The 25128-nt window shown below is 37.7% G+C and overlaps 1 protein-coding gene across 1 annotated transcript in view; it reads left to right on the top strand.

Moving 5' to 3' along the window:
* Positions 1 to 25128, top strand: part of LOC122812929 (lethal(3)malignant brain tumor-like protein 4) — a 2410392-nt gene that overhangs the window by 2002819 nt on the left and 382445 nt on the right. The window contains exon 19 of the mRNA XM_044084994.1: positions 13992 to 14056. Within this exon, the coding sequence (XP_043940929.1) occupies positions 13992 to 14056 (65 nt within the window). The remainder of the gene's footprint in view (positions 1 to 13991; positions 14057 to 25128) is intronic.

Below are 25128 nucleotides of genomic sequence, written 5' to 3'. Positions count from 1 at the left end.
TTCATCTTTAGTACATTATACCATGCTCTGTATTCCATGTATTGTCATATTTATATGCAATATATCAAGTGTATAATGCGGTGGATTGTGTGTGCATAATGAACAAAGGTTATTCCACGCAAATTATTCTTGGGAAGTTTTGTCAATACATTTGAAGCACCCAGCCTGAACAGTACGCTCAACTGGATATGTATGATGTGTCACAGCTCTTAGGCATTTTAGAGAGTAAGTTATTTCTAAGGGTATCTAACGCATAGTTGGCTCATTAAGTATTAAAGGACCGCTTAGGTAAAGTGTGGTTAGCCTTGTAAATATCAGGTGATAAGCAATACGTTGTGTACATAATGTATAGTAAAAGGTGACTACATGTATACACACTGTTGGTGATTTTCTTAGCTTTAAGAATTTAAACTCATGGGGGGTTAGCTTAGTGAAGATTCTCAGAATACTAATACCCTTCAAGCAGAGGAAAAATTTAGAGGAAAGTAGTGCGTTGAAGAAGACTAAGAAACGCTGTCTCTGAACAACTGTATTACTTATTAACATATATCGGTGAAATATTAATAGAGCACTGTTGTAAATTTACTTTGTGATGTCATCTGCACCGGTATACCCACTACGGTAGCAGGAAATACCTTTAATATTTGTAACATACCTTTTAGGGTCAGGTTTATAGCTCCTAATATGATTTTAATGGTATTCTTCTAAGGTTTTAAATATATCAAGGGGTGAAGGACTTCTCCCCAGTTATTAAGCGCTTCCTTTCTATTATATTATATTTTATTTTTAATCATGCATCAGACTTTTAAATAACTAGGTAATCCTACCGTTGACCAACTTTATATTTTATTATTCACTATAGCGGAGTTATGGTTGTTCGTAGAAACTGCTTGGGATAGTTATGCATTTCTGTTTCTGGAGTTTTAGGATTTGCGTTCCGGGAATAAACTGTTTCCCTCTTTGGGAAGGACCAAGGACTGGTTTTTATTTGAGTTTATCCCTTTTTTTTCCCGGACCCTTCCGGGCTTGGGGGGGGGGGGGTGGTTAGGCACGGAGATCAAGCAGGAAGGAATTTTTATACTTGCCCATATGGTCATGCTTCAACTTTGTGGAAAAGAACAGCTAAATATAGATTCTCCACTCCTTTTACTGCGTTTAATTTATTTAAGATTTTTGACATATGTGGGACATAGAATCGTGGAACATTAAAGGATTACAAGCTCCCAATAAAAAAAAAAATTTTATGCACCTGACTCTTAAATCTACATTTAAAATTGTTTTTATTCAGGAAACGCATCTTTTGAATCATCAATGGGAACAAGATAAAACGAGACCTTGGGTTAAGAAGATCATAGCCTCGGGAGTATCATCCAATAGTGCAGAGGTGGCCATTATAATTAAGAACACTTTTTTGTACGATATAGTAAAAATGGACTCAGATAATGAAGGTAGATGGTGTTACTTCATTACAACCTGCCCTTACTTAGACAAACCTATTCTTCTCATTAATATTTATGCCCCATGCTCACTCCAACAGAACTTCTTTATGAAGATATACAATCTTCTTACTTCTTTTCCTAACCACTATTATATTATAGGGGGAGATTGGAATTCCGTGCAGGACCCCAAAAAGGATAGCACGAATACTAAGGCCAAATTTAATTTCTCTGCTGTTAGGTCCCTAACACAATTGAAGGAGGATTTCAACCTATTTGATCCTTATATATATGTAGACGCTCCACATAAAAATAATGAATTTACCTTTTTCTCTAATTGCGCTAAAAGTTGGTCTAGAATAGACTTTTTTCTGATTTCCTCAGTCTTTCATAGCCTAGACATTTCCTTTGCCCAATTCCCTAGACGCTCTCCGACCATTCTAGGATTTCCCTCTCTTATCCACAGGTTTAACAAATGTCCCGCAAAAAACACAACTATTTGGTGGCGTGTAAACCCCAATCTCCTTGTCAAAGAGGAGATTACTTCCCAAGTTGAAGTTTACCTTGACCAAATTCTAAAATCCAGTGGATCCTTTCAGTGTCCCTTAGACTGCGAGTGGGCCGCAATTAAGGCAATGATCAGAGGTTTCCTTATTAACAAAGCCTCCTACTATAAAAAGCTTTTTAACAAAAAAGAATTTGATTTGACCTCTCAACTTCATAAGATAGAAACTGAAATTCAAACAAAACACGCACCACATTTGGAAGAACAAAGGTTACAGATACAAAAAGAACTACTATCTTTACAAGCAGACAGTCTTAACATCCATGAGATTAAATCATTGGCCATATACGCAGATCTAGTCCAATTTCCCTCTAAATTCTTGGCCAGGATTGTCAACTTGAATAAAACCTCTCCGTTTATACCAGAGATCTAGTACCAAGGTAAACAATATCAGAAGACTAATGAGATCATTAAAGTATTTGAAAATTTATACACCCAAATCTATGGACCTACCGAAAACGTTCTCAATAAAGAAGAGCTGCGATCTTTTCTTGACAATCTAACCTTTCCTAAACTAACCGAGAAGCAAAATTAATTTCTAGACAGAGAAATCACAATACAAGAAATCATCGCAGCCATTAATAGTCTTAAACCTAACAAGTCACCTGGCCCCGATGGGTTTACGGCTGAATTTTATAAGGCATTTATCACAAAAATCCCCAGGGTTTTGCTCTTCCTGTTTAACTATATCACCTCTTTTGGATTTAAAGATATTCATTTAAATGCTTCTAGAACTATTTTTATTCCAAAACATAATGCTGACCCCAAAAACCCTGGGAATTACAGACCCATTTCTATAGTGAATTTAGATATGAAGATCTTGGCCATGGTTTTAGCTAATAGACTGAAAGCTGTTATTCCGACTATCGTGTCCCCCGAACAATCTGGTTTTATACCAGGTAGACAAACTAATGATCGCACTCTATCGCTGGAAGTTATGATACATCTTTCTTCTTTAAACAAATTCCCCATTTACGCTTTAGTGGTGGACGCTTCCAAGGCTTTTGATCGCATTAGCACGGAATTCTTATTTGATTTCCTACTGTTCTTCAACATTCCTAATTCATTTATCAGTAAAATTAAAATTCTATACTCCACAGCATATACTATCTTGCAAGTCAATAAACAAGCATCTAACAGAATTAAAATTATTAACTGGGCCAGGCAGGGCTGCCCTGTTTCCCCTCTGCTGTTTAATCTTTACATGGAACCACTTTTTATACTAATCAAACAAGGTACATCTCATCACCCACCTACTATTTTTAAATTGAACATCTTTCTTTCGGCATACGCCGATGATTTAAACATCTATTTTACACTCCCCTGCTCTGATCCAATCAAAATTATATCTTCTATTAACTCTTTTTCCAACCTTGCAAACTACAAACTTAACAGAGAGAAGTCACTAATTTTCCCGATAAATATTCACTCTATGTTGCCTAATATACTTACTAATACGGGTATTAAATCCAAGCAACAATTGCTGTATTTAGGTATATCCTTCTCTCAAGGAAACTCCAATCATTATCAGGACAATATTATGAAATTCTGGTCAAGTGTCCAAAATGATCTTAACAGATGGGCTAAACTTAAGCTCCCTTTCCTAGCCAGAACTGCAATCATTAAAATGAACATTCTTCCTAGATTCCTATACCTATTCAATGCAACTACCAACATTCTGCATAACAATTTCTTTAAAAATATCATATCTCTTCTTTCAAAATTCATATGGGCCCCCAAATTTGTTAGGATTAGTTATGCAAAACTTACCCATCCTAAGGAACAAGGAGGCCTCGGCCTACATGACCTTAAAACCTATTATGAGATTATTAATGGAAGCAGAATTTTAAATATTGCTTCATACCATAAAGACCACTCCCCTTGGGCACCGGCCTGGGTTGTCCTGTATAACAATTATGTTAAAGCATTGAACTTTAACCTCGTAGCACTCCCATTCTTGAATAAAGTAAACGTAGGCAATCTTAAGCGAACTAAAGGGATCCTATTTAGCATAAAGTCTCTTCAGAACCTGTTTAACTCCTTGAATTTGATACATTCGTTCAATACTCTTCAACCACTTCACCTTAACCCTAATCTAAGATTAAATGGACACGTTAAATCTGGAACAATATCCCCTTCTCTTGAATACTACTATTTCTGATCTCTTCCTTTTTAGGTATCAGTCACTTTCTAGCCTAAGAACTAATCTGAATTTACCTAAAAGATATACAATCATATTACGACAAATTAGATAACTTGTACGGTTATATCTGGAACACTCCTTGGTCTCCGATAAGGATATATCAACTTGTAAAACATTGAGGAACTTGCTTCTCCTGAAGAAAAAAATGATCTCAAATACCAATAAGGTTATTATGTTAATCAAATCACAGAACAAGCTCATCTTTTCTAATTTTTGGCCAAAAATGAACCCTTCTATTAATCATAATCAAATCTCTAAGGCTATAAGATTAAGTTCCAAATATATACCCTTAAAAAAGCTGAAATATACTCAGCTTATGATAATGAATAATGCGTACTTTACTCTGGATGTGCTTAATAAAATCTTTCCCAATCACTCTCCTAATTGTCAGTTCTGCTCTAACCAAACTGATGATATTCTACATATATTCTGGAGTTGCAAATGTACCTAGAAGCTATGGTGCGCTTTGAGGGTGTTACTTGAGAAAACTGGGTATGAAAAATCTACCCTTTCGTGGGAATTTACCATTCTTCATATTCCACCTCCTGGTCTATCTGAGCGGAATTATAAAGTTCTGATCCCTATTTTTATGTTAATTAAATACTATATTTCCTTGAACTGGAAGAACAGGCACTCTCTATCTTGGGAAGGCTTTAAATCTCTAGCCATTAAACACCTCAAAGCTCATAAATACCTGTTCCACAATATTAATCATAAACCTATAATCAAAGAAGTATGGAGAATTCTATTTGATTATATTTTAAAATGACTGCATTTCTTTTTCTCTTTTTTCCGTTTTCTTTTTTTCTTATGTTGATATCACTAGCTACTGTCATGTTGTTCATGTCATATCTATGCGCTGGGCAATGTATAACTGTATGTAGTTAGTATGGTGTTTTTTTTTTGTAATTCGTCAATGTAATGAATATGGATAATGTTGTCTTTTTGAATATGTTGTATGTATATTCTGTTTGTTTGAAGAAAGTTTTTAATAAAGAGAATTTAAAAAAAAAAGAATAAGCAAACTGTTCACTAAAATACTATTTAAAAGTAATCTTATTCCTTTGACCCCCCACCCTAACTTGCCTATTTTTAAGGCAAATTCCTTCTAACACCCATTGACAACTTCTTTTGAACCCAAATATTATTAACAACACTCTCATTAATATCTTGCTCTTACAACACAAAGAATTAGTCACTATTAGCGTAGCAAACATAATACGCAACATCCACAAAATAACATGTTTACTGTAGTGTGCAAAAAACAAACCAGACCAGAAAAAGTCACAAGAGTTACTCATTTTATGCAGAACAAATGTGTTATGAAAAAAAATAAAAATACACGTCTTAAGTCAGTTTTCATTAGCCTGTCATGAGCTCAAGTACTGCGCCTGTCTTATAAAGTCATGCATGCATAAGTAAAAACAGTACTATTATGTTACAACAAAAGTAAACGTAATAAACCATATCTAAATACATGCTCAGATAATAAAATAATTTGTTACAAAAGCTGTGTTCATCAGTTGTAATCTGACTCAAATGTATATTTGCTAACTGTTCCAATGTCTGTAGTATGTAGAACTCCTATGAGACTTCATATTCCCTCCTACAAAGAGTCACGCCATGTTGTTTTAACTGTATGTCTTCTACATATGGTAGAATCAGTTAACCACTGTTTAAAGTGTGCCAGTTGTTCTTTCTTGGAGTTAATATGCACAAGAATATTGTGTCATTTCCTACACTAATATTCAGCTTCCATATAAATAACGTATACTGTGATGCAAAAATATGCAGTCTTGTGTTACTATTCTAATATGATTCCTTTTTTATCTTAAGTAAAGATCCTTGTTTACATTTTCTACTTTCATTACTGTAATTCTGTTATAAGTAATCTGAGAGGTTCTGCCCTTATCCATGCCCAAAAAAAGTGTACTATTAAATACTACCACTTGCAGGGAAAGTTTTTCATGTAATTCTTTAATACGTCCTTTTGGATGTAAAGGTTAGAATTTAAATAACACGTGGCATTTATAAATGGTTGGGACATATCCTGTGGGGTGCCATACTTTTCCTGTAAAATAAATCCACTGTTGACCAGTGATCTACAGCTGTAAAAGTATGATTCCATGGATTTAGTATTTCCTGTCATATCTACCTCATCGGTTCCTGCATCTAAATATTTAACATTAGCAGCAGAATAAGATTTTGTTGCTTCTTAAAACCAATTGAGAGCCTGATATAGTAGCAGCAATAACATAACCCATAACCAAATTGGAACAGCACTGCTAGATACAGAAATTCCTCACAAAGTCAAAATCTTGCCTATTAGAATGTAGAGTACATCCAAGGTTAAGCTTGCTCCAGACTAAAAATAAACATAATTATTACATATGGTTGTAGCCCACTGACTAGGTGGGTCATGCTCTATAACTGCACAAACTGATATTGAAACTGTAAAAAACACTGTTAAAAAAGAAATATTGCAATCAGGCCTGACTGTTGATTAATATCCATTCATTTCTCTTACTTTTTTGAACAGCCAGTTCCTTTTTCATGATTTTGTGAAATACAACAGAACTGCATCTGTTCTTAACATATACATACTCAGTGCACTTATAAATTTGCACTAATCTAAATGAATTACCCTTATTTTTTTGTTCTATATACCATTATGTCAGTAGGCCCCAATGCCTTACCTCATTCAGTCCTGAGCAGTAGATTAATCGCCTAATTGCGTAAATTATTTAAGCAAAGAAACCACTTGCTTCCTGAGAGTTTTTTTTCTCAAATCCTTTGTTTAGAGTACACTTCATATGATTTGCAGTATCTCCCAAATGATGTGAATTACAAAAACATGCAAACTACAAAAGTTGTTTGTTAGACAATGTACTACACTCTGCTGTTAGTACAGGATCCTCTCTAATGACACTGAATATATTTCAAATGTATGAAAGAAAAATGGTATTTTACATGGGAAGATTATCAGTGCTATGGTCAAAAGTATGCCCAGTACATCACTTGTACATTCACGAGCTTACCACTGAAGTATGATGAATGGGTAAAATACTGCGGATTGATGATATTGCACAATTAGTGCAAATTATGCATGTCATAATTTCCTAATAATTTAACACAGCAATCAATATTAATCTACAGAACCATGTTGTCAGATGGCAAGTATCAGTAGCAGAACTGATTGCATTAATCTTGTGAATAAAATGACAGAATATGTTGTATTCAGCTGTAGGTCGCACAGTTTTTATAGTAATGCAGTTATGAAAATATTTGTAATATTCATGCCTGCTTTACAGACATTTTTATCTCTGAATGACTTTTTCCACAATGTTTTGATATTATTTTTACTAGCATCTACCGCTTGCATATGCTCCTGACAAAAATGGCAGTATATCACACTCAATGCCTTGAAATATCATGTAGAATGTTGTATACTAACTTGTGTTAAATTGTTTGCAAAGTCTACAAGCAAAAGTCATCTTACAGTTAACTGCTGCAAGTCACCAGAGTATGAATTGCAACCAACTGCAGATCAACAAGTCTAAGTTATAAAACCATCAAGTTCTTAAGTAATAAATTAAAAAGTGAACAACACTGACTTAATTAAAAAGAAAAAAAATGAATCATCTAAACTAATTGAAGTTGTTGAACAGTCCACAACTTCTTACTTTCTAGCTTATCACTTCTGTGCTAGATATACTTTTGAAGTATGACAAGGGCATTTTTACACTTATGGGTCGGGCACAATCACAACATAGAAATTTAAGAAAGTTCCCTTTAGGCAGTACTGGCTTGTTCCTTCTGGGTAGATGTTCATCGTGCATACAGCTGCAGTCATAACAGACAGGTTATCCTGCTGTCAGGCGGGTCCTCGGTCGGCCGAATTCCAAAGTCTAGGTCTGGCGTCGGTTGTCGTCACTTCTTCCCTGACGTCAGTGCGGCAGGGGTATAAAAGAACCAGCCGACGCCATTTTCTTCCGTCTTTCTTGCCGCGCGGTGCCCGAGGCAGAAGCAGTTCGCAAGTGCAGGTCGGCCAGCTCCTGAGATTTACAAAAATATTTCAGCCGAAGTCTTCTTGAAAGCTAAGTACCCCGTTGGGGAAACTTTTCTTGCCTCAGACCGATGTCAGACAAAGTTAATAATTGCATTTCATGTGGGAAGCAAATACCGCATAAGGATTTCCATTCCTTCTGTATTCCTTGCTTAGGCCCAGACCACGACGTCTCGGCCTGCTGTTTTTGTGCTAGATTCAACAAACGCACTATTAAGCGTCGGGCGGAGTTTGCCCAACACTTTTTTGGTAAAAATTTTAATTACATTATGTCGTCGGATACTCCGACTCCAGTTTTGAGTAAAAGACGCAAAGATAAGGACCGACATACGAGGTCCGCGACTTCTACCGACACCACACTAAAGCTAGCTACCGATGCTCCGGTTCTCAGTGAGGCGCCTACACAGCCCCTGAGTACCGATGACGCTTCTTTAGCAGTGTCTTCTGTGCCCGAGGTCGCAGGCTCCTCGGCCCCCACTCTGACTACAGATACCGACGCCACTCTTGGCGGGGAAACTCAGAGCTTAGACAGGCCTGCCACTTCTCAAGGTGTCTTCAGGCCTTCTTTTTCCATTAAGGCTTTCAGAAAATCTAAAGCAGCCTTGAAAACTAAAAGACAAGCTCCACAGAGCCCCTCTCAAGGCCCCATGCCTAAAAAACAGATGCTCAAAATGGCTGATGATTTGATTACTCTTATCAGGGTTTCTCAACCCCCCTCGGACAAAATGCCCAGATTGGAGGAAGAATACCCTTCCTCAGACCAAGCCTCTATTACCTCAGAACATTCTGAGGACCAGGAATATTCATATTCCCCTTTTGAAGACTCTGATGCTGAGGAGTCCATTCCCTCGGTCTCCCCCCCTGAGGACTATTCTTTTGGGGAAACCTTACATACTTTGAGGGAACACTTTCACTGGGAAGGCCAAGATTGCTCAGGGATTTTCTCTTGCTACCCCAGCACAGGCCTCTGGCTATCCCTCCTGTCTTGGATATATTAGATGATGTGTACACAGAAGCCAGCCTCACCCAAATTCTTTACCTCCAGCTCCTGTTAAACCTGACAGGTATTACCAGGTTCCTGATTCGCACCAATTCCTATACAAAAGCCATACTGCTGACCCAGAAACTATTTCACAGGGTCCCAAGGGAATTAAGGCCTCTACTACCAAAAATCCATTACCCTCAGAGAGAGATTCCAGAGCTTTAGAAAGGTGGGGGAAAAAGGTATACACCTCGGCCACTTTAACCATGAGGGCATTAAACTGTCAGTACCATATGTTAAAGTATCAACAGTTTTTGTTATCTCAGTTGAAAAGCAAAATGACACAACCTGAGCAACCAGATTTAAAGGAGTTGCGGGATTTATTGCATAGTGCAGAGCAAGTGGGTAAACATACCTTGCAATGTGGTTTTGATGCTTTAGAGGCCTCATGTAGAGCTGCTGTTACAGGGTCTGTCATACGTTGACATGCTTGGCTCAAAGAGCAAACCTTACCAGATCATGTCAAAGCTAAATTACTAGATGCACCTCTTCAAAAAGATGTATTGTTGGGTGTTAAAGCTGAGGAGGTACTAAAGAAAATGGAGGAAAAGGCAAGATCAATGCAAACAGTGAAAGATTTCCTACAGGTACAACCTCCACGTTTCAGCAGAAACTGGCCTTCAAAAAACTGGTCTTTTCCAGCCACGGACAGACCTCAAAGAGGTAGATACAGGCGCCCAAGGGGTAGAGGGCAATCTCAAGGATCATTTAGAGCCAGACAATGGCAAGCACCTACACCAAGAGGTGGAGAAGATAGATCACAGTCATTCAGAAAGCAGACACAATGACTTTCCCCTTTGCATGCCAAGCAAAGCTTTAATGGCAGCACCTTTAGGCGGAAAACTGGCATTATTTTCAACAAATTGACATATTGTCACAAAAGACAGATGTGTCCTGGACATTACAGACAGAGGCTACAGATTCCACTTTCACACCCTTCCAAAAATGAGAGGCATGCCAAACCTGCCACAAAATCAAAGGGCAGAGGCACAAAGACAAATTTCAGCTCTCATGGACATGAAATCTATTCAAGAGTTACCTGCAAAAGAAACAGGGTCAAGGTTTTTATTCCAGACTATTCCTGGTACCAAGGAAGGACAAAGATTGGAGACCTATTTTGGACTTATCCATCCTAAACACATATTTACTCGTACCAAAATTCAAGATGCTCACATTACAGCAGCGTCTTCCCATGCTGGGCAAGGAGTCTTGGCTGGTAACATTGGACCTCAAGGAGGCTTACCTGCATGTCTCTATCAGACAAGATTGCAGAAGATACCTCAGATTTATTGCAGGTTCAACCCATTATCAATTCTCTGCATTGCCCTTTGGCTTATCTACTGCGCCCAGAGTGTTTACGAAATGCCTGGCATCAGTAATTGCCTTCTGCAGACTTCAAGGGATACAAATATACCCATATCTGGACGACTACCTGATCCAAGCGGACAGCAAGCACATACTTCTGAAACACCTGGCGTTTGTAATAAAATTGTTGAACTTTCTGGGATACACAGTCAACAAAAAGAAATCAAAACTAATACCCTCTCAAGCAATAATTTTCCTGGGTGCCAGCTTGAACACAAACACCCAGATGGCCTACCTCACGCCAGAGAAGCAAGGGCAACTATCTCAATACTTCAGAAAAATGGCAACCTTCACCAGGCTGACTGCAAGGAAAGTCCTGCAGGCTCTGCGATTCATGGCATCTTGCATCCTGCTGATCCCATGTACAAAGCTGCATATGAGGAAACTTCAATGGTACCTAAAAAAACTTATGGTCTCAACACAGCCACAGTTTGGAAACAATTATACCACTCATTCCATGTCTTCAAAAGGAATTTCTGTGGTGGGCTCAAGCATGCCAAAGAAACATAGGTCTCCCCTTCTGCATGCCTCAAGCAAATCAAATCATCACAACAGACGCCTCGGACTACGCCTGGGGGGCGCACATGACAGATCAGTGCATTCAGGGCAAATGGTCCCAAAAAGAGAAGCACCTATACATCAATCAAAAGGAAATGCTAGCAGTACAAAATGCTATTATGGCCTTCAAAGACCTACTGCATCCAGGCCAGCTATTGATAAGGACAGACAACACCACAGTGATGTGGTACATAAACAAACAGGGAGGAACTCATTCATACCCCCTGTGCAGACTAGCCATGTCTCTTTGGAACACGGCTCTGGAATTGCAAATCCAACTTCAGGCACAATTCCTGCCAGGGAAGGAAAACACGCTGGCAGATAACCTAAGCAGAAATATGACAGATCCACACAAATGGAAGTTGCATCCTCACGTTTTCACACAGATAATTCAGGCATGGGGACAGCCAGACATAAATCTCTTTGCTACCCACAGAAATTACCAACTGAAAAAATTTTGCTCAAGGACCTATCATCCACAGGCCTGGAAAGTGGACGCACTCTGCTGCCCAAAGTTCTATTAAAAGCCAGAGCAGAGAGGCCAAAGATGATTCTCATTGCTCCAGACTGGCCAAGACAACACTGGTATCCACTCCTAAAGAGCCTGACACATTCCCCACCATGGATCTTGCCTCTAGTGCCTCTTCTGTTGACCCAGCACAACTTCAAAACTCTTCACAGTCAGCTGAAAACCCTCAACCTAGCCGCATGGAGGATCCCTTGATTTCCCAACAGACCCTCCTCTCCAAGGAGGTGCAGGATGTCATCTTGGAGGCCAGAAGACCTTCTACTAGAAAAGCCTACTCCACCAAATGGAAACGGTTTTGTGCCTGGAATCAGAAAAAGGGCCAGAACCCTTGGGTACTAAATTTACCTCAAATATTACAGTACCTAGCTGAGATGTTAAACAGTGGACTTTCCTTCTCCTCCATCAAGATCCATGCTTCAGCCATTTCTGCACAATACAACACTGATCCTCCTTTATTCTCTCATCCTCTCTTAAGGCAATTTCTCAGAGGGGCTAAGAATATAAGACCCCCAAGGAAACCACCAGTACCTGCTTGGGACCTCAACTTCATTTTAGAAAAACTGACCCTGCCTCCATTTGAGCCAGCTGCTTCAGCAGAACTGCAATAATTGTCATGGAAAACAGCCTTCCTTCTGGCTATCACCTCAGCACGCAGGGTTTTGGAACTACAGGCCCTCATGGCTGTGCAATCTTTCATCATTTTCCATCAGGACAGAGTTTCCTTACGCACCAACCCTTCCTTTATGCCAAAGGTAGTATCCAGTGTAGCCTTGAATCAGACTATCCACTTACCTACCTTTTATCCTAACCCGCAAAACAAAGGGGAAAGACTACTACATTCCTTAGACATTCACAGACAACTTCGTTATTATTTGGACAGGACAAAGCCATTCAGAAAATCAGAGCAACTCTTTGTGTCCTATGCTACAGGTGCTCAAGGAAAGGCTATCTCCAAGCAGACAATCTCAAAATGGATAGCCCACTGCATACGCTTTTGTTACTCATTTCATGGAAAAACTGTACCTACAAGCATCAGATCTCACTCCACAAGGGCCACAGCTACCTCTGCAGCTTTCCTCAGGGGGGTTCCTACCAAGGACATTTTGGAAGCAGCCACTTGGAGTTCTGTGCACACTTTCTCCAAGCACTACCACCTTCCACTTTACTCTAAATCTAGAGCAGGCTTTGCCACAGCAGTCTTGCAGGGCATCCTTGCTCCTCCTAGTTCCACTTAGTGCCTGTCACCCCTTTTTAGCTTTGGGATTCTACCCATCTGTTATGACTGCAGCTGTATGCACGATGAACATAGTACAGTTTTGTACCTACCATAAATGTAGATGTTCGAGTGCTTATACAGCTGCAGTCCAGGTTTCCCTCCCTCCATCCCCTCTTGGGACACGCCTTATGACAAACACCTCCTCATACAACCTGATTGGGATATTCTTTTATGGTGTATTTGCTTGCAAACTACTGTTTTTCGATTATATTACATTGCATTTTTACATAAGTTTATGTTTTGCCTTCCTTCTGGGGGCACCTGACATCTGGGGCAAGAAAAACTGAAGAAAATGGCGTCGGCTGGTTCTTTTATACCCCTGCCGCACTGACGTCAGGGAAGAAGTGACGACAACTGACGCCAGACCTAGACTTTGGAATTCGGCCGACCGAGGACCCGCCTGACGGCAGGATAACCCGTCTGTTATGACTGTAGCTGTATAAGCACTCGAACATCTACATTTATGGTAGGTACAAAACTGTACTTTTACAAGGCTGCTGGGAAGAAAATAGTGCTGAGCAGTCGTAGCATTTAATGGTGCTATTATTGGTGCAGTTATTGTTGGTAAGTTTATTGCATAAAAATCTCTTCCTCAGAAATCTGCTTTGATAATGAGTACATCATGCACTTCTGCTGTCTTTCTGTGTAGATTATCTTTTGGAGTTGAGATGAAAAAAGTGTTATGCTGTGGAGATGGGAACCTTTTCATCTTTTTTGATGCCTGGCCGTGCTGTCAGTGCTTGTAGGAGAGAGTGGTTTTCTTTCAGAGATTATTTGGAAATATGTTGTTAGAGCACTGCCCATTTAAAAAAGGATGTTTCTTTGTTCTGTGATGATTACATTAATCTAATATTGTGGTAGGTGCATTATGTATCTCATTTTTCAGGTTTAAGCTTATTTGAGGTTTACAAAATTTTGTAGTTTAACATGTTTCTCTGTTTGCTGCTGCAGGCAAAACTGCAACCAAGGAGTATGGAAGCTACAGCTAGTGAAAGAAGAACAACCAGATGAAAAAGGTTGGGTGGACTTGTTAATATTTACATTTTTCAGTTCAGTATGTCAAGTTTGTTAGTAATGTATATATTCAAGTTCTGTTTGTGTCTTTTACAATACTTTATTGAGGCATCTAATATGTGAAGCATTCCTGGAAGAATGTCTTTAAGGGGTACAGAAAATTGCTGCTCAGGGTGGTGGAGTCAACATTAGTGGCAAATGGACTATTGGCATGTAATAGTAATGTAGATAACACCTTGTATTGGTTGTAGTCTTGGAATTTAGGACATATGTCCAGCACATCTTTCTCTCTCATCATAACATGATTCAAAATTGATTTGGACTAAATCTACAGAAAAATGACGCTAAACAAGTGAGAGAGTATGAAAAGATGTCAGAATTAATTACAAGCATACAACGAAGGGGATAGTGTGAGAGAGCAGACAATGTCATTCTGGTAACAGCAGCACCTGAAGGATTGACAGTATGTAATGCTTTTCTTGACCTTTCTAAGCTGCTTGTCAGTATTCCCCATGAGGGAATAATTGAGAGATTAAAGACAGTATGTGTCAATTCTTTGGTGGGGTGGGAGACACTGGTTAAGTGTCAGAGTGTAGTAAGTCAAGGTGGAAAAATTACCTTCTGTCAGTCACATCAATGATTACTAGTGATGCTCTGCAGCTCTGTATTGGAGCCACTTCTTTTTTGGACAGATCTCAGATATGGAAATGGGATATTGGCTGTGGATAACCAAATATGTTAAACTGTGCAATGTAGTAGGTACAGTAAGTTCTCCGAGTAGGCTGCAAAAAATACACATCTGGTGCAGTAGTGTTGCTGTCATGTTTAATATCAGTAAATGTAGGAAACTGGTAAGAAAAGTGCATGCATTATATTTGCAGACCAGATGGTCATATAGTAAAAAAGACATCATTATTAATGCTTTAGAAATGGTTAACATGGTTTCAAGTTTGATCATGCTCTAGCTGCCAAAGCCATAGTAGCATGTTCTGTAGCTCATCTAATGCAACTTCAAATGTGTTACAGTGTTCTTTTTCTAAACACTTAGATGCAAATTTTATTTATTTTAACATTTGTTTACCGGGAAAGTCTAACTTGGAACTAGCTGATTTTCAGCAGAGGCCCGAGGAGAAATACTCCAGACGCATATCTTTGGAACGTGGGAGGAAAATCGAGCACCCAGTGGAAACCCACACAAATGCAGGGAGGACATACGACTCTGCACAGAAGGCACCCCAGCTGAGAATCGAACTGGAGAACCTCTTGCTGTGAGGTGACAACATTAGCCGCTGCAACACTGTGCCATCCAAATCAAAGTAAAGCAATATATGAAGATTATACAATCACTTCAACATATTGCAAGTTAAGCAAAGCTATTTAAAAGCAATGCCACTAGAAAGTTGCACCCACATTTTGTGTAATTTCTACAATTTTCATTTTGCTGTTTGCACAAAATTTGCAATTTTTTAAAAATGAATTACATATTCTAGACTAAACTACTGCGGATGTTTACATATTCAGGTAACTGTAACAGATTAGCAGCCATACTGAGGAAAGTCAGGGTAAGTCACATCAACTCCTAGTTTGACAAAAATTCCATGCATCCACACTGAGTTTTATATATATATATATATATATATATATATATACTATACATTATCTAAGGACACTGTCCTGATGTATAATATTTGTAGTCTATGTTTCTGTCATTGTTTCTCCCTAAACCAGTAACTTTCCTCTCCCCTTTCCTTATCAATTCCTACTCTTCTAGTCACCCAGTCCTTATTTTTATTGCACCCTCCTATTCCCCTTCAACATCAACATTTTTCTCTCGCCTTGTCTTTCATCTTCACTCATAACACATTCATTATGTATCTGTCTCTACCTATCCGCATTCCATATACTGGCACCTTACAGCCACTATTCACAATATTAATCTTACATTCTTCCTCAGCCCTCTTTTTACTCAGCTTAGCTACTAAGTGTCTCTTCCAACCTCTTCCACATCCTATTTGTGATCCATCCTCTTTCTGTTTTATTGCCTCTGAACCTTTTCACCTTGCTGCTCTTGCACACTGCTATACAACTATAATGTCCACTAACACATTAAATACATTTTTCCTCAAACCCCACATTTTAAAGCATGGTATCACAAATGACTTTCTCCTTTCTTTCCTTTCATTTAATTTGTTTTTAACCAATGTTGTACTCTTGTATTATATTTTATTCATCACTTACAAAAAATGTTTATTGATATCTACTGTTGTCTTTTCTAAAACTCTTTTCATGTTTTGGTGTGTGTTCTATTCACCTTCATTCTATTAAACTGCAAAAGTAAACTTAAGTTTGCTTATCTGCTTTTTGTACCTTATGTACATGTGTCCTAATTGTAAAATTGTCAGTCTTCGTTCTGTCATCAACTTGTGGGTTCAGTTCCAGTCCTTTGGAACCAACTCGTCGGTGTCTCTAGCTCGTGGACTCCAAAAACTTTTGAGCGCATCCATTACCCATAATGCTTAGGGTAGATTACCTCAGATCTCGTTTACAGCTTTTAGCTTCTGATGTGGTTTCTCCATCTCTCTCTCTCGAACCTTACCAGTAAAGTCAAATATTTTTCATAATTTTCATCCTTTTCTTTTCTTATCTTGTTTCAAGCCTTGTTTTGGTCTATTGCACCTTCTATGTAGCTTTCAAACATTTTTTAGGCAAATTTCTCCCATTCTTTCACTTTACCTCCCCTTCTGAATACCATTAGGTACGTCTTACTAGTTGCTGGTATCCCTTACTCTCCTGTCGTACCACTAGGTAAGTCTCCTGTTACCATTGTTGGTAACTCTTTTTTCCTTTTAAATTGGTAGCCGGTAATGCAATGAATAATTCTTTGATGCTAGAACATAACCATAATAATGATGAAATTTCAATATTTCAAAAATCTTTAACTAACTATAATGTTAGCTTCCTAACTCAGTTTAATAATTTGACACCATATGTTAGGAAAATATTGGTTAACAATTGGTCTTTATTTTCTAATAGTGCTAATTCGCAATCAGCTTTGGGTTCTAAACCTGTTTTGGTATACAAGAAAGGACCGTCACTTAAGAATCTATTTGAATCAGGTACCATTAACTATAAGCCAAATAAAGGTATGTTTAAATGTGGACGGTGTAGGTACTGCAAATATATAAGGACAGGTTCTACTTTTGAAATAAAGGGGCAAAAATATTATTGTAAAGAAAAGTATAACTGTGAGACTTTGGGGGTGGTTTACTTAGCCTCATGTAAATTTTGTTCTGTTTTCTACTTAGGGAAAACAGAACGTCAATTGAAACAACGGATATATGAGCATATGAGCATATATATGCTATATCCAAAGGTACAACCACAAACGCGCTAGCTAAACATATCTTAGAATTCCCAGATCACAGTTTTTGGTTTAATGTAGTTCAGAGGGTACATATAAATCCTAGGGGTGGTGCATGGCACCTTAAACTTGAAGAGCAAGAGCTCCTGTGGCAATTTAAAACTGAAGCTTATGTCTACCCGGGTATAAATGAAATGTGTTCTGTGAAGTGTTTGTTGAAATTGAGAGCTTTGGAGAGATAAATGTAGTATTATTTTTATAAAATATTTTAATCAATAACATTTAGTTTAATGCTTGGTTTTAAAAATATGACATGCTGCTTATTATTAAGAAAGAAATTAATGTGTGTGTATTTATAACATATTTTTAAGGTTCATGGTCCTTTAATGTTTGATTGTTTAATTAATTAATTAAGTAATTAATGTATTGTTGGGTGTGGGTATATAAGTAATATTGTTTTTTGAAATGGCCGTCTGAAGAAGTGCATTGATTTGTATGCATGAAAGCGCTAACGGAATAAATGTACCTTCTGTCCTGGAAAAGCATCTTTTGGTAACCATCACCTCAGCTAGAATAATTTTGGTAATTCAGGAACTTTCATTTAGACCACCATATTTGATTTTCCATAAGGATAGAATTTCTCTCAGAACAAAACCCATCCTTTCTACCTGAGGTAGTTACAGAAACCAACCTTAATCAATGCATTAACCTTCTGGTGTTCTTCCCAAATTTCTCTAGCAAGGTGGAGTACTTATTACATCTATTAGATGTTCACAGACTACGATTCTACCTTGACAGCAACAAGGACATCAGGAAGTCCAATCAGCTGTTTATTTCCTTTTCACATATTAAATTGAGACAACCTGTCAACGAAGTAATCCTAGCTAAGTGGATTTTGGACTGTATTTCTTTCATTTATAGGATGAGGGGTATTTTTTTGCTTATACCCCCTAAATCACATTCAGCTAGAGCTGTAGCTACTTCTGCTGTCTTCTAATTGAGAATATCCATGGATGACATCTGTGCAGCTGCAACTTGGTTGTCTCCTCATACTTTTGTTACTCATTACAAGTTAGATCTTGTCTGTAGGGGAAGAGCATCATTTGGTTCAGTTGTGCTCAGGAATATCCTTCCTTGAATCCATCCAGGATTCTAAGTAGCTGGGGGACTCTGTCCCACAGGTTGATGACAGAATGAAGATTGACAACTTCAGATAAAGAAGTTATGTCTTACCATTGCGTTCCATCTGAATTGTCCATCTTCATCTGTCATCAACTTCCCTCCCTCCTTTCCCCTTCCAGATTTTCTGGAAGAATGAGTGTTCACCTGAGAGTTTTCCTTTTGGAGTATAATTCAACTCCAGATATGGTTTCTCTTCGTTTATTTTTACATCTTTCATTCACTTATCAGCAAACACGATCTAAAGTAATCTACCCTAAGCATTATGGGTAAGGGATATGCTCGAGAGTTTTTGGAGTCCACGAACTAGAGAAACGGCTGATTCAGTTCTGAAGGATCAAAATCGAACCCACAAGTTGATGACAGATGAAGATGGACAACTCGAATGGAATGTAACTTCTTTTTTTTTCCTCTCCTGGCCTCTACTTAAAAGAGGCAGCTTATTCCCAGGCAGATAATCCTGGTAAACAAATGCTAGCTGGCAAATAAATACATTTATTTATTTTGTTCTAATTTTGTAGTTCTGGGTATGTGTTAGAGCTTGATCACGTGAATCCTGAGTTAAAACAAGCAGACAGAAATTTTTTATTAGCAATGAAAATGAAACTTTTGGCATGAGAAGATGTAGAAATGTCCCCATTCATATAGATGAGATAGTAATTGCAAAATTTTTGTTCTGTTTGGCTTTCTTTTAATTAATGGTTCAACCTAAATGCTAATGTAAATATGTGAGAAATTTAAATTACTTGGTTTGCTTTAAATGTTAAATAAGTTAAAGGCAGTCGCATCACTGACTTCATGCAAGATTGTGACCTAACTGGTATTTATAAAATGTAAAGAAATGCACATCAACAATTTTACTAGTGGTCATTTTCATGAAGGCTGTGTCCTTATCACAATTATTAACAGGTTGTTTTTTGCATTTAATAGGATTTGGAATTGAATATTTGTGCTGTTTGAAGGGAGTAGATAATTAATTGCTTTATAACTTAATTTTTTTTCCACAAAACAGGTACAAGTAGTTAGATCCCACAATATGTGTTGAAGAAGTACCCGAATTAATGCCTAATATGCATGCATTACAGTGCTTTTGGTGTTCAAAGGTCTTGAAGATGTAGTCTGCAAAATTTAGTTTGTAGTGCATTTAAAGAAAACTGAAACTGCAACATGTACACATTGCAGCACATCTGTTTAGTAACCTATTTGACATATGAAAGTTACAGCTTATAATAAAAACTACATTCTTCAAGGCTATGCCTGATCCATTTCTGTTTGAAAGTTTGAGCTTTGAATGCCTAATTTCACAGCTTTAAGAACTAACCCATATTGGGAACCTAATGCCAACATTAAGTATCAGTAGTAGAAAACACTAACAGTTAAACTTCACACTGCCTTCCAGGGTTATGTAATACGCTTTCTCTTACAATTAGAAGTCAAGTCATTTAACTTTTTTCAAAAGTAGTCTTTGAATGTATTTGAATAGATGAAAATGTCATTGCAGGGTTATGTCATTCTTGTAGGCCACATAGGTCAATGTCTTGTCATTTTGTATTTTTTGAACCTTTGAATCTACATATACAGCATGAAAATAGAAAATGATAGACAGGCTTTGAGCTTCACAGTAGTAAATAGAAACATTCCAGTAAGTAGTAGGAAGCAAACAGAGTATAAACAAGATTCCTTCGTAGAAGTTAAGCAGGTTGTATGTTAAAGGCAACTGTTTCATATAATTATTGGATTGTCTTTCTAAGATATTCTTAGTAGTTGGTGAAATAGATTCATCATTAGATCACTGTTAATTTAACCTAAACTATAGGGGACGTACCCTGCCAAGGATCTGATTTCCAGCCAGCTTCCAAAGCTTTAGGGCATATTCTAAGCACTTGTATTTCTCTTGATAGTTCAAGGACAAGCTGGTAAAAAAGCAGATGTATGGGTGCCAGAAATCTGAGCTTTTTTGCAGTTCTGTATACCAGCAAATCTTGAACTCAGGTGTGAATGCTTAGGTTCGGCAATCAGCTGGTTTCATCCCAATGGAGACTTGTTTCCCATTTTGGTGTGCAAATTGCATCTGTTCTTCATATAATTTATGTCTAAGAGAAAGGTGATGGGTTTGTGTTGTTTCCAGATTCTCTGTAAAGATCACCACATGTCCTCTCTGTTTTGCTTGGGGAGAAACATGTCCTTTACCCTAAAGCTCTTTAGAGTAGGTGGAGTACCATTCTCTTTCATTTAGAAAATCAAAAATTGAAGGCTTTGAGCCTTCATGTTGCAGGGTTCCAGATAATTGGATATTCCCCTCCTGTTCTCAAGAAGAGAAGAGTTTCAAGAGAGGCTTCAGTTTCTATTCTAGCTTCCTGTCTGCTTCAGCTTTCAGTAGGCAACTCTGCTGTGGCCATATCTCAGGCCTCAGACTCCTCTGGCATTGCTCCTCATTAAACCGTTAACAGCCAAGAGACAAGCATGTCCTCTGAGGCCATTCTTATGTCCACTTTGTAAAAGGGAGAACCTGCCTTGGTGGGACACGCCCTTATATTGCAAGACTGAGAAATTGGATTCCTGGGGTGATGACTGTTCTTTTTCTATACAGATTGTCAGGAAGAGGACACCAAAACTTAATTATGCATCTGCTCCATCAACCCCTTCAGCTAAGGGAGTGAAAGAAGAATGGTTTTCCTTTTCAAGGGCTTATTTAGAGCCTTTCACTCATTGCTATCAACATGTTCTATTCAGTCTAAAAGGAAAAGGCTCTTCTCCTTTTCAGATTTTGATTCAGAATCTAATGTGTAGGAAGTAGGGTTGGATTATGCCTCAACAAAATTGGACCAGTAGACAGTGGCAAAAATCAATATATTTATTATGTGCTATAAACACAATGTAGCATGTATGCCTCCCAAGTTTCTGCACTGGAAAAGTCTGATGAAAATAGATTTTCAGATTTCTGCTGAAGATTTGCTCTTTTCTCACACCATTGCTAGAATCAAGGGATTATTTAAATGGGAACAGAAGGAAATGTTTGAGACCCAAATTAGAGATTGAGTTATTACAGGTAGATTCTCCTCAACTAGTGGTTATCCCTCCAGTTTTAGCAGCTTTAGAAGACACTTTCAATGCAACCAGCAGTTCTCTAGACAGCCAGCTGCCAGCCTCTTGAAAGTTTGATAAATTATACAGAGTTCCACGATCCCACAACTTTCTCTTTAAGAATCCTAGAATAGGCCCTGCAGTTGTTTCCCTTTCAAAATTAGCTTTTTTTCCAAGCATGTTACACCTTTAAACCCCCATCTCTTCATACAAAGATCCAAAAGCCTTTGATAGTTTTATTACAAAGGTTTACACTTCTTCCACTTTAGCTGTCCAAACAGTAAATTGTCAAGCATGTATGTCGAGCCTTTTTTTCTGGCCTTATTTGACAATATGAAATAATTGACTGATGATGTTCCTTTTTATGAGACTAAGGCATCTTTAAATTCTTTACTTTCCTTAGAGTTTCAAGAAAGTTGATGAAAGGGGAAAGTTAATCCCAAGCGGTTTCTCAGTCTCCTACTCTCGAATATAATATAAACTCTCTCTCTCTATCATATTAGAGCTTTTCTAAACAGTCCTACCTTGGTTTGTGATTTACTGTGGAGTTGACTGGTAAGAGAAGTTTTATTTGAATTTGTATTTTACTTTTTATCACTGTTTTTCACTCTTTATAGGAAGGAGGTGTTAGCTTGTAGACAGGAAGATTTACTTTGATGTATATTTTGTTGTTTTACCTTTAATTGTCACTGTTGGTTGTTAGAAAGGGATAGGTTTTAGACAGGTAAGCTCTAGCCATCCCAAGGGGCCTATTCAGCTATAAATTAATACAGACTGCAGAGAGAACAATCCAGAGCTTATCTAAGAAATCTTATCTTGGTTTGTGATTTGTTGATCTTTGCTGTTAAAAAGAAGTGAGACTGTGAGAGATGTAAAGGAGTTACAGGTTTTGTCTGACTTACAGAACTCATATGGTCAGAACAACTTTACTGTACTTATTTTAGTATTTGGTTGTAAATTGTTTATGATTTTTGTCATAGAGGTTAATTTAAGTTCTTTTTGAATTCTGTGGTCACTGATTTTGATTATTCTTTTCTTTTATACCGTTTTATTAATTTGAAGCTCAGTATGGATTCCTTAAATGAGTATGCAATTAATGATTTGCTAAAGCACAAAAGTCTTGTACAGTGCAATGAATGTTATATATATTTAAAGGTAACACCTGATAACTGGTGATGTGTTCCTCATGTCAAAAGTTGGATTAGCAGCAGTAAATCTAGACTTACTGATGACTTGTGCAATTGGCACGGCTTGGAGAACTGTTGCATATATTAATGATTGGACTGGTGAGATAAATAATGTTAAGACAAAGAGCAAATAAAGCACATTTAGGAAATGATGTGTCCATTTTCTGTAAACATTATTCAGCCCTTACGAAACAAGACAATATCCCCGACAACTTTGGAATTCTGGATGCAAGTATTCCACAGTCTGAGGATTCGGAGTGTTTAGAAGGAAACAAAAAATAAAGAATGAAGAAGTGCACAACAAATAATAAGGAAGAAAAAGAAACTGATTAATGTATGTGAAGTCAAGAGAATACATACTGAAAAAGACACCGCTTTGTTATGTAACACACAGATTACAGGGAATGATAACATTCTACAGAAAAAGGCATCATTCTTCAAAAAGAGAAGGTAGAAAAAGAGGCAAGGGGCAGATGAAAAGGAAGAAATGAAAATTGAACATGGAAGGATTGAGGAACATTATTGTAAGAAAGAAGAGAAAGATGGATTTTGACTACATGGCTGAAGTTGTGGTTGTATAAAGCCAGCTGGATGAGAATTGTATGCTTGCAATTTTAATACACAGTAAAAACAGTGAGATTAATAAGATTAATGGGAATAATTACTCCTTTGTAACAATTGACAAGGCAGATATTACTGTATCAGTAGTTGAAGATTGTTCATATCTGGTCAGAAAGATATTCTTGTAATTGGAGATTCAGTTATTAGAGGAACTGATACTTACATTTGCAATGAAGATAATGGACATTTAATAGTGTTATGTTTGCCAGGAGCAAAAACAGAAGATGAGACAAGCCTTGGGATTCCTTAATGTAAGGAAGTTGTTGTTGTTTGTCTTTCGGCTTTTCCTGGTTAGGGGTCGCCACAGTGGAACTCTGGTCCGCTAATGATTGGCAGTAGATTTTCATGAACGCCGAGGTGCCAGCTTGACGTCCAACCTTCAACGAAGGCACGCCCTTACACATGTCTGTCGAACGTCATGCCACCAAACCGCGGGGTGGACATGCAGACTCCACACAGAAGGCACTTCCCGCACTCCGGGCGAGAATCGAACGGGAGAACCTCTTGCTGTGAGGCAACAACGTACAGATCTGTTTTTATTCATGTCAGTGCATATGATCTCATCTGCAAGGACTCTTTGTTAGTAGGAAACTTACAACCCTGTTAGGTAATGTAGCTTGTAATAGTGTTAGGACTTATTTTTCACAAATCATAGAAAGGTCACCATGAATGAAAAGATTTTTGGGGCAAATACCTGGCAATGTGGCTGTGTTACATTAAAACTTTATATCAGTGGAAACAGCTATCCTAGTGCTCAGATTGAAAATTTAACAGTTCACAGGCAGCAACATTTGATGCATCTCTGATGGTTGCTAATGCTAGAAGTATTAATAATATTTTTTTTTATTGGAAAATTTGCTATGTTCCCACAAGATTTATGTTGTTTGTGAAAAGTGCTTAAAGAAGAATGACTGGAAACCAGTTTTATCAGGGTATAAATGTTTTTACTGTAACAGACATTTTAACAAAAAATCAGGTGGAAGTGTTATGATAGGCATCAAAGATAGTTATGAGATCTAAGAATTATTACATGTTCAAGGATAACAGCAATACTGTAGACTGTGTAACCGTGACAGTAAAGTCAGTCCTAGCACCTATAACAATTGTTGGTGTGTATAGACCACCAAAGTCAAGTGCAGATGACCTAGAGGAATTCATACATTTCTTGCATGAAACACAAGGGGAAAGAACAGTATTAGCTGGAGATTTAAATTTACCAGAAACAGACCGGAATAATATTGATTCAACAACATTAGTAAGTAAATTATTCACAACATATGTTCAGGAACAGCAATTGCTTCAGGTTGTAAAAAAAAAAAAAAAAAAAAAACTACAAGGGAACAGAACATACTAGACATTGTTTGTGTTCCTAAAGAAATTACTGTTACTTCAAGTCAAGTTTTACCACTGTTGATGTGCAGTGATCATGGGGTTATAAACGTTAATTTATTGCTAGATAATTCTGCCAAACTGAAATCCTAAACCAATCCACAGAAGATTAATTACAGATTATATGGAAGCAAAACAGTCACTATGTAAAACTAACTGGAGTAATGTGTTCAGTGGAAAAACTGCAGATGGAATGTGGAAATTTTTGAAAGGGAAATCATTTGAGTGCAAAAAAAAATGGTTAACATCAGGA

The sequence above is a fragment of the Protopterus annectens genome, chromosome 1.part1, assembly GCF_019279795.1.
Source record: "Protopterus annectens isolate FY-2018-M chromosome 1.part1, PAN1.0, whole genome shotgun sequence".
Taxonomy (NCBI): domain Eukaryota; kingdom Metazoa; phylum Chordata; order Ceratodontiformes; family Protopteridae; genus Protopterus; species Protopterus annectens.
Note: the sequence above shows the minus strand (reverse complement) of the source record. Positions and strands in the feature narration are given on the sequence as shown.